General features: G+C 39.6%; 1 protein-coding gene across 1 annotated transcript; it reads right to left on the reverse strand.

The window, feature by feature from the left end:
- Window positions 1–202: 202 nt before the first annotated feature.
- On the reverse strand, window positions 203–10,014 carry LOC131768987 (meprin A subunit alpha). The gene is made up of 13 exons (XM_059084706.2): window positions 9,876–10,014; window positions 8,184–8,240; window positions 7,426–7,617; window positions 6,533–6,647; window positions 5,733–5,920; window positions 4,695–4,913; window positions 3,996–4,175; window positions 3,207–3,386; window positions 2,898–3,053; window positions 2,562–2,818; window positions 2,079–2,160; window positions 1,507–1,652; window positions 203–1,054 (listed from the first exon to the last, which is right to left on the reverse strand). Exons 1-13 carry the CDS (start codon window positions 9,961–9,963, stop codon window positions 908–910), a joined length of 2,007 nt encoding a protein of 668 aa, XP_058940689.2. The 5' UTR covers window positions 9,964–10,014; the 3' UTR covers window positions 203–907.
- Window positions 10,015–10,788: the final 774 nt, after the last annotated feature.

Raw genomic sequence — 10,788 nt, forward strand, 5'->3', positions numbered from 1 at the left:
CGTCAAGATTTCCGCTCTCGGGGACTTGAACTTCTCTTCGGCATTTAGGACACAGTAGGGCATCATGGCGGCCTCTAGTGGTAGTTACTAAAACAAGGAATGACTTAAAACGACCCAAAATGACCTAAAATGACCTTGAGCGATTTCTAAAATGACCCAAAATGACCTTGAGTGATTTCTAAAATGACCTAAAAGAACCTAATATGTTCTTGAGTGATGTGAACTATGCGGCGTCGACAAAATCTGGATCGGACCGGACCGGACCGGACCGGACCGGATCCGATTGTTCATTTCGGTTTGCGGACTTTTCGTAGTTTAGCGTTTGGTTTTAGGTTTTCGTCAAAAGTTCAAACAGGTTTTCCAAATTTTTTTCAGTTTGTCTTCGATCTGAGCGGCAATTAAGCGCCTCCACTGATCTCGAACAGCCGCGGGGGTAGTTTTTGACTTGTTTTGATATAAACAAAAGGCGATAAGGTTTCTACGATATTAGTGATGGCTGAAGCTTGCCCCAACGAGCGACGACAGACTCTCAAGGGGTAGGGTGAGGGCAGCTACTAAGTGTAGTTACGAAGAGCAGTTGAGAACCTTACACCTTGACGAGATATTTTCGTTCTACTGAAGCGAAGACACTTGATTCTCTACCCAACCATGTTCAATAGGCACACATTCTCTTTGCAAGAAGTACGTTGATTTCATTCGAGCAACCCGTTTAAACGTCTTTTTGATATACGATGACTATATTTCTATACTTTCGGTCCTCCAAGATAATATCTCACTGGCATGCAATAGTTTATTGTCATCTCTTACTCATAACACCCATTTCTTTATCTTTTACTCTTTTGCATTTCCGATACTAATGAACAAAGATTGATTATTTATGACACGAGAAAATCTTTAATTATGGCATTTAAGACAGAAGTCTGTAAACGGCATTAATTCTCGCTGCTCCAACTCCAAATGGGCATTTGGATTTGTCAGCTGCACCCCAACGATCATATTTCACCTTGTATATATCTCCACTCCAACATTCCGCGTAAAACTGAATAGCGAAAACCTGAAAAGGGAAAAATTGTACAGACCTTCACTTAAAGGAAAACATGTTTAACATAGCGAGGAGGTAGAAGCCGAAAAAAATGAACAGGGGGGGATGTTATTATTATTTTTTTAAGCATCTCATCAGGCCTTGAATCCGGTTAACGAATCGCACGCTTGCTACCGAACCAGCCTTTTACAATACGGAACACAGTTCGAAAAAATCAAATCAGCAGAAAAAAATAATTAAATTGTTTACCGGTCTGGGCCGGTCCGTATGGAAAAAAATTGAATGTGCCTCAGACGGTATTCAATACCTCAGGTACTGTTTTTCTCGTACGGACCTCTAGCCAGCATAAATCACCTACAAATTCAAGGAAACCTAATTTACAGGTGGCTTTATTTGAAAACTTGAATTGGGCAATTAAGCCTTAGGCAGCAAAATGAACATTCACAATTTAAAGAGGAGCTTGCCTGATAACCGTGTTGTTTAGTCAGTAAAGCACACTTCTGAATGGTTTTTTCCAAATGATACCAATCTATCTCGGGCCGCAAGTTTTTCAGCATTGTTGGAAAGACTCGATCCTTTGTGTTATCTTTAAAGCAGCCAACCTCTTCCACTGTAAAGTATGATAGATCACCCTTAAATCTCCTCTTCTCTTAATCTGTCCACTGCATTTAATTTCATGAGAGAAGAACTTATTGATACATTAAAACCATCTCCCCAAGCGACGTTGTACCTTTCTAAACCTTTGTAAGTGTAACAACTTTCAAACAAATTCTAAAGTTAATGGAGATACTTGAACGCATCGTAATAGCTGTAAGAAAACAAGTACAGCTTGGAATGTGATCATGAGCACTTGTTAAAATTTACAAAAGCGTGCTAGAACTAATTCATAAACCACTGAGGTAAGGAGATTAAAGATAACTTGATCACGAGGTGCCATTGAAACAAAATGAAAACTGCCAATCATTTAAGTTTCCTATGGGTATAACAGAACCTGTTAACAAGAAAATATGAAAACATAAACTAGTATGAAACTTACTGCATGGCCCCTCAGTCAAACGAATATCATCGAGTCCAATATCACCTCGAAAGCTATTTCCTCTGATGGCTTCGATGGCAACCTGGGAAATCATTCACAACGGTGAAAGTGTTCCTTTTACACCCTTCTACTCCCAAGATCTCATTTGCAGTTCTCCTTACTGTCTGCCATACAATTCTTACAATGTTAAATCGGAGAATTTGATATTAGATAAAATAATCCCCTAAAAGATTTTTTCTCTATTCCCATCACTTTGTCTGCTTGATTTTCTATTGATATCGTAGGGAGAAATTCTCTGTTGGTTACTTATGGGTGTTAAAGGTGCGGTGAAACCGTGGAAGTGTTGACGAACTCTTTATTTAAAGAGCCTTGTAAGATCGCAAAATCGTCTTGATATTTGACATGATTGAAAATATGCTGATTGGCAAAGCATTGTGGGTATAGCGATTACCTCGCTAGTGGCCGAGAAATACATTATCTTACCTTAAATTCCACTTTGCTTTCAAGTGTCAACTTAGCTTCTCTCCACTGATCTCCCTGGTCACCGGACTTGGACCAAGCAAGATTTGACGTACCGTCCTTGTCCAAGATGAGAACATTTAGGGTCCCGGTTGATGAGCCGTACATGTGGTACCAAAATGATAAGCACCGGCCTTGGGTCGCTGGGAATTGCTCACTGAGTAGCCTAGCCTGATCACCCTCCTGAGCAGGACTAGAAGCCTCGACGTAGAGATAGCTGCCTGGGGTGCGGTAAATATGACGTGTACACAACGCTATTCATATTTAACATAGATACTTACATGGATAAGATATTCGTACCTGCGCCTGTCGTGTGGTCTGCGGAAGGCCCAGTGCTGCTACTGGGTGTTGCACCAGACCCTCGCTGCCACTTAAATCGGTCACTGTTGTAAACTTGGACGTTGGACCAACGGCAGAATCCATCCTCCTCGAAGTCAAAGTCACAATCATTAGGGCCTGTTCAACAGGAAAGACAATTGCTCACTTTTCACTGGATGCTTACTAGTTTTGCTTGTAAGACCTAGACTCTGTAAATAGCAAGTTTCCGTCCAAGGTCAGCCCCATTCCCTTGTGGTATGTAAAGTACAAGAAGAGTCTGGTACTGCTCACCTAAGCCGCACCTTCCTTTTATACAAGCTGCCTGTTGTTTATCATCTCCAGAGCAGAGTTTTCCGGAATTAGCCGGGGTCGGATCATCACATTGGCGAGATCTAACTTTAGTCCCATTTCCACAGGTCTTGCTGCAAGTACTCCATGCTGACCAGCGTCCCCAGTGACCATCTATAGGGGCTGTAATGTGCATTAAATTGCATAATTTTTGAGATATTATGGTGACAATTGATCGTTATTTGCCAAAGGTGATTAAGGTGATTTCTTATGAACAGAAGTTTATATAAGATTTTCTTTTCACTTGATCGTTCCTCCGTCCTCCGTTATAATATTTCGAAATTTGCAGTAAATAAGCAAAGATGACGTTGTCCGGGGAGTTACGAGGCTACGGTCTGTGCGACTTAAAAAAAAAAAGTAAGTGTTAATTCCATCGGTTCAAGGTACGAATAGAAGGAGCAGAAAGTACAGTTTTAAAAATTAAGTGTACTGTATTGATCAAAACGCAGGATTAAATTTTTGTTGTATAAGGCGCATGCCCAGTTAGATCAAAATCAAATTTTTCTTTTACATTTTACAGCATCAGGAGGAGACAGGATGTGACCGAGTACAAGCAAAAAGACATGTCAAGGGGAGAGTGGGGCTATCTCTGCAAAAAAAACAGCCAGTTACCCATCTTTAGTGGATCTTCCATAGCAGACTACCTCATTGTATAATACACATTTGTACACTGTGATACGCAGAACTGAAGGTGCAGAGAATAATATCAACACCCCTTGATTACCCGCTCACCTTTGCATTCCTGATCAGTGCAGGCTACCTCTTCTGTTTCCACTCCATATGACTGGCCTGGACAGTCTACATCCTTGTTTGCAGAAGCGCAGAATCGTTGACGAGTCTTTCTACATCTGGAACTGCAAGGTCCATATTCTGACCAACTACTCCATCCAGGCTTGCTTGAGCTTATACCACCTAAAATGAAAAAAGGATTTAGAAATATTACCCACCATTACTACTTCGTACGAACTACAAACATGTATCCAATGTGTTACAGTTGCTTTGCTGCTTCCTCTTGTGCTACTGCGATAGGGCTATGATGTCGTTTCTGTTGTTTATCAACCGGTGTGATCAGGAACCAATGTCTAAAATACATCGGTCATTTCTGTCGTTTTCCTGACATTACGCTAACAAATTTTTTTTTCTCCTTTTCGTTTTCGTTTTCAAAGAAGATGCTATTTGTCATAATGGCCACATCAACGAGAATTAACATCTCGAAGTTGCTGAACGTCCCCAATGAACAAGCGAAAAAGAGAACGCAAGTAAAAGCTGGCCCCTAGGCAATGATCGAACGCTCCAGAGCATCAACATTTCTAATTGAAGGAACATACTGGAACTGTTGGTCTTTTTCAGGAGGCCCATGAGACAATACTACAAAACTTATCAATGATGAGCTGATGTCATCAAAAATTTAAAACTGATCACGAGACTTACTGCCGCATTCGTAAAGGGCGTTGATTTCCTGTATGTCTAACACCGTGAAGCCATTTCTCTGACCAAGAGATCTTGAAGGGTCCCTGATCGACCTTAGGGTAGGTTTTCCATTCTTGGAGAAGCCGTTAGTGCCGTAATGCATAATGCTGTCATAATCGTACGGTACCTGAAGAGTGTCAATCTTGCCGCGATCGTATTTGTTGAAGTTGTGTGCCTCGCCTGCAGTTAAATACAGATTTAAAGAGCAACGCTTCAGTCGTGTGTCTGAGGGTGTATCTGCAATTGTTACTGATTAGTGGAAAAAAAAAACTTGCACTTTCTTGTCAAAGAACTTGCTGAAAATACCAAGTGATTTGGGCCCGTCCTTACATAGCTTGAACACTCTCAAAAAACGAACCTTACGCAACGACAATGGTTTGAATTGAAGCCGGCTACAGGCTTTCGAGTCGAACACTCGAAGAGGAACTCCACATCTACGTGCACCCAGGTATCATTCTATTCAAAACCCCGACGGAACAAAAACTTATCTGTAACAAACGATTTTATTCACTTGAAGGAAAATAATTCAGATATAATTATTTAAAGCTCGGCTTTACGACAAAAGACAAAGGATTATATATTAATCAAAACTATAACGAATTCTCGAACGTGATTGGTTATCACCAGCCCGATTTGAGCACTAATAGGACCGCGTACGCGTCATCGCGTCATGCCTGTAAGTGGACAGTGTAATAGGACAGTTAAAGGACAGTTAACACGTCGTGCCTGTGTAAGTGGACAGGACGCCCATTTCGCCGATTTAACTGTTTTTTTGTGAAAACGTATAACCGATGTCTAGTTTCCTTCTCAAATTTTGTCATAGTTGTGATTAATTAATAACAGGACTTCGTGTCGTCCAATTCTGTCTGTAATCATACTCGTGATTGACAAATCGGACTTCCGCTTCGCGGTCGTCCTATATTGTTAATCACTCGTATGATTACAGACGGAATTGGACTCCACTCGGTCCTATTACCATTATATATTATTATAACGTACCTTCCACAATATTCTCCCATAGCACTTCGACATACTGATTTCTGTCTGGTCGCGACTGCTCGTGCCAAAAGCCAACTGCGTGCATTATTTCATGCATTATGGTCCCTTTGTGATTACAACCGCTGCCCAAGGAAACGTCTTGTCCATAGTTGACTCTCCAATATTTTTTACCTACACTAGACCAGCATCTAAAAATAAAAAGAATATTTTCCTGCTGTTAATTTATTTTTATGAATTAGGTTTCAGGCAACATCGACAATTATTTTCTTAGCAAAAGAAGTTTACAGACACAGCTCTCTTACTGAGCTAGCCAAAGTCAATAGTTATCAAGTTGAGAATATCAGCTTGAAGTTAAAGATTTTTGATGGAATCGAATTTTGATGCGTCGACAGTCAACCTGACTACAGAAATATTCTTGCTGAAGTGTTTGAATGACCTTTTACGGGAAGTCACTGCTATGGTGAACTTTTTGATTTGATTAATGAATTTCTACTTGGTATAACTACTTGGAATAGCACTCTTGGGATAACGCCTCCATTCCTCTTGTGATCGGACAAGCTGCTTTGACATTGAAACACAACATAATACATCTATTCCCCAAGATGAGTGTTCCAAAGCAGTAAACATATCCCATAGCCCCTGCACAGTTTATCTTCAGAAGTTACTGTCAAATTTCGATTTTCTGTGAAGGTCGTTCTGATGGCAAACTAAAAATGCGTGGCTAAATCCCACTCTCGATTGACAAGGTCAAAACCTACTCCTAAAGTTTAGTTCTTCATTGCCCATTTTTATCAGCTTACCCATCTTTTTTTACGAAAAGCAGCCAGTTTGGCTCCTTGGTTCTCTCAACAAACTTTAAACAAGTGTGTTTGCGGAATTCATCCATAGCTTCGTGTACAGCAGTCTGATAATCAGCTGTAAAAGAGATATATAAAAAATGCTTTACTATTCCTTCATCAGTAAAACCACAGAATTTCTACCATTTCGCCAGATGCAAGTAGAGAGGCGTGCTCTTTTTGCGTGTAAACCCTTTACACCCTTACATCAAACTGCATATTCTAGATACTGTTCTCCATTCATTTCCTGAGCTACCGACGAGGAGAATTTGTTTGATAATCAAGAGCTTCTTTAGTTGGTGATCACTTCCCTTATTCTCCTGACCTTAATGCTTGATTAAGGATGATACTGTAAGGAGAAATTAGATGCTAGACACGAGTGGCGGTCAAACTGTTAATGAGACTCCCTCCTACACTTTTACTTGTGGCCAAAAGGATAAAGCCAATACGTGTAGATTTCTGGTTAATGGTGAGCCAACTTTTCAATTGGATGTCGAAAGCGATCCAGGGCTACTTTCGTTTTAATTTACTTCGCTGTGTGATTGGTTTAGAAAGCTTGCACCATGCACTTTCTCGACCGATCAGATTCAAACTGAAACCAATCGCGACTACTGCTACTTGATCACTCGCGTTTTCGCGCTTGAAGCAGATTTCGTGTTTGTCCGGTTGCTGGTGACCATTCCTTTAATCTGGTTGGGCTTCAGTCATAACCTTAATCGCAGTGCGCTCTATTCCTCTAAACTTTCTCGAGGCAGGTATTCATTTGACTTTTGTCAAGGTTCCATGTACTTTGTCCACTAACGGTCCGTGCTGTTGTGAGAATCATACCTTTAAACATGCTGCTGATTTCCTCTTACCTGGAAGACTCGAATCAAACTTATAAGGAACAACTTTGTCTTGCCATAGAACCATCCTATTGCGATTAGCATTCCTTTTCTGTCGACTTGGCGCCAGTTCCCCATCAACGTCACCCTCTTCTCGCGTGTCCACAAACCTCAGATCAAACGGGGATAACTTGATATCACCCTCAAACAGAGAATTAGCGACCACTGAAATTTTGGACATAAAAATGAGAAGATGATGAAATAAAAAATGTTCGATTACGTTTAAACTATTAAAATTACATACCAATGCTCGAGACGAAAAACTTTCCACAAAATTCAAATCTTATCGATACAAAAGTAAAATAATGATTTTAATTAAGCTTAAAACGGCAGTTTTTCACTGTCTTATATCTTAGTTGTCAGTCACATTTTTAAAGATGCAAAATTGCTTTCAGCAACAATTTTTCAGTTTTTGTATCTCTTTGCTGAAACGTTCGAGTGTCGAAAGTGATTCGAAATCACTCTGATTTTGCTTTACTTCGCTCTGTGATTGATCTAGAAAATTTGTGCCTCTTTCTCATCCAACAAGATGCAAAACTAAAACTAGTCACGACTTGGTCGCCCGCGTTTTCCCGCACTTAAGGTAGTTTGGTTGAATTTACTTTGAGATCTCATTGGCTCTTAAAGGTATTAAAGGTATTTGCCTTTCTCCTTATTGGCTGTCATGATAACTTTGGTTTTTGGTTTTGCGACACTCAATAAAAAGGCAATCTATTGTGCTACGTTGTAACCTTTATTGGCTCTGTCCAGATGACTTGTTATTCCCTCCTCTTCATTGTTTCCTTTTACTGAAAAGATGAAAGAGTTTTTATAGTGGTGGATTGGCCTCTTTTTCTCTACTCCAGTTGATCTTTCTCTGCCAGCCTTGACGACGCTCTGATACTGAGTTTTATTTACTTTTATAAAATAATCCAAATAGTACGCGCGCTCTGATTGGCCATAAAGCCATTTTACATGAGCGTATGTAAACACGGTTTTCGTTCCTATTTCATTAGTTATTTTATAAAAGAAATGTAAAATGGTTTCCGTGTTTACATAGCCTGATGTAAGCACTTGGGAGGTTGGGAGAACACTCGATAAGCTGGAAACCACTCCGCTTCGCGTCGTGGTTCCTTACGCTTTTCTCGTGTTCTCCCAACCTCTCGCGTGTTTATATGAGGCTATGTAAACACGGAAACCATTTTACATTTCTTCAATAAAGTATGGAACACAGAACTAATTTCTTGCCGCTCTAAGGCAACATTAATCAATGTGCACTTTGTTATGTGTGTTGCACAATTAGTTAACGCAAAAAACTGAGACGAAAACGAAACAGTTTCACTTACACAACGCTTGAATTTTATGGAGATAGATAAACAAAACATTTTGACTCTTCAAGTTTAGGGAAGTAATAGGTCGGCGACGCGTGCGTGTTTCGCGCGTGCAATGCGTGGGAATTACTCGAGTTGTCATTGCACGCGCGAGCAGCGCTATTTCTTCTGTGCTATTAGAGACTTAATGCGGCTCCGGAAGGTTTGAGAATGGCCTCGATAGACGTGTCTTCACGTGAGTAATCACTAAAGAAAGTTGATTTAGAAATTAAGGAGATATTGCCTTGAGGCTGAAGAAAACACAATCGGTCTTTTCCGTGTTGTAATCACAGCTGAATGCATACACAGATTATCAGTGATTTATGTCAGGTCAGGAGCTCATTGCCATTAATGGGCTCCTGGTCAGGTTAAACAGGCCTTGCGATGAACTCGATGTTAAATCAGTTCCTTCACCGTTTGCTGTTGTTCTCTTTACAGTACTCCCTGTCAAAATTGTTTGTCTTGAAAAAGTCAATAAACTCCCTGAATGTCACTTCTGGAGATATTACCGACAATGGCTTAAAGACTTGTTATCAGCTTGACCTTTGAAATTTTCTTTTTCCTTTCTTGATTTTGTTTTATTTATTTATTTCTTCTTATAATTATTTTTAGGACGCTCTCTTGTCGAAGATGTCAAGACCTTGTCAAAAATGCCAACCAGGCACTGAGAAAGGTAATGAACATTTACAAGAGAAAATAAACTGCAGTTTATATTCTCTTGACATTTGACTATTATTACACTTTTATTTTAGACGATAAACTTTGCTAGATAGGTTCCCACTCATGTACTTTTCAGAGTCGAATTTAATTATTTCACATAAATGAATCCAGAAGATGACTAAAGGAAATGTGTAGCTGTTGTTTGATTATCCAGAAAATGTGTCAAAAGTTTGGAGAATAGTCTGAATCCAAAGGAGACTAGCGGAAAGTGAAAAATTTTCTTTCAGCTGATTAATTAATTTTCGTGTGGTAACTGAAATAGAAATGACTCCCTAAATGTAATTTTGATATGAGTTAAAATTAGCAACCCTCGTCAAATTTGACCTCTAGAGAAAAATTTATAGGAAAACTCACCTGATTGCAGCGCAGCAGGAAGAGCTAAGCTTCTGTACATGATGGAAGACAAAACTATATAAATAAAAGAAACACCTCCAGCGGCCATTTTTTTCGGTTGTACCAAATCCAGAGCTTGTTCAATCTTGTCGTGAATGCAGTGAAGTTATTACAAACACGTTCTCTTTAATCGGCCGAGCGTCAGAAAGGATGATCACTCTTTATTTCCTTGGCCTTTTATTGCCTCCAAGAGTAGAAGTCCTCATATGCCATTTTCCCAAGATAATAACAGTAATTCCTTAGCAACGTGAGCAGAGATTTACAAAGCTCTATAGAAAAGGTGACATTTTTCTCTTACACTCGCCATAATCCGGCTATGATTGGACAGAGCATACTTAAGACAATTATCCTACGTTACAAGATGATTTTAGCCAAGGAAATCGAACGAAGCGAGCGGAATACTAGGATGACACTGGCATATCAATTTCACTTGTTTAACCAAGACGTCGTGCACGGTTGACTGAAGAACTAAGGGATTATTCAGTATGGCGATTGAAAGATGAATCTGTCTATTGTGCAAATCTATGAGAAAAGCTTGTTTAGACAGGCGTCCTCTTTTCAGTCAGCACTTACTTCGCACGTTTTATTAAACCAAGAAAAAATGTCCGTATCTAATAATGAATCTGACTTGCAATTTCCTCTGCAATACCACTTACTTGAGTTACAATTGGTTGTGAAATTTATAAGTAGCTGACCACTTTCCGTTGTATTTTGCGGGAAGTTTGTACACATTTCCGACTTTTTTTTAGCGCTATTGAAACAGCAAAAATGGCTTAATGGAATACGCCGCGATAACGGAAAACACAAATATTAAAAAATGATATTATCTTTAAGTGTTAAATCTCTGGTAATTAAATAAATATAAAGAAGCGTA

The sequence above is a fragment of the Pocillopora verrucosa genome, chromosome 2 (assembly GCF_036669915.1).
Source record: "Pocillopora verrucosa isolate sample1 chromosome 2, ASM3666991v2, whole genome shotgun sequence".
Lineage (NCBI taxonomy): Eukaryota > Metazoa > Cnidaria > Anthozoa > Scleractinia > Pocilloporidae > Pocillopora > Pocillopora verrucosa.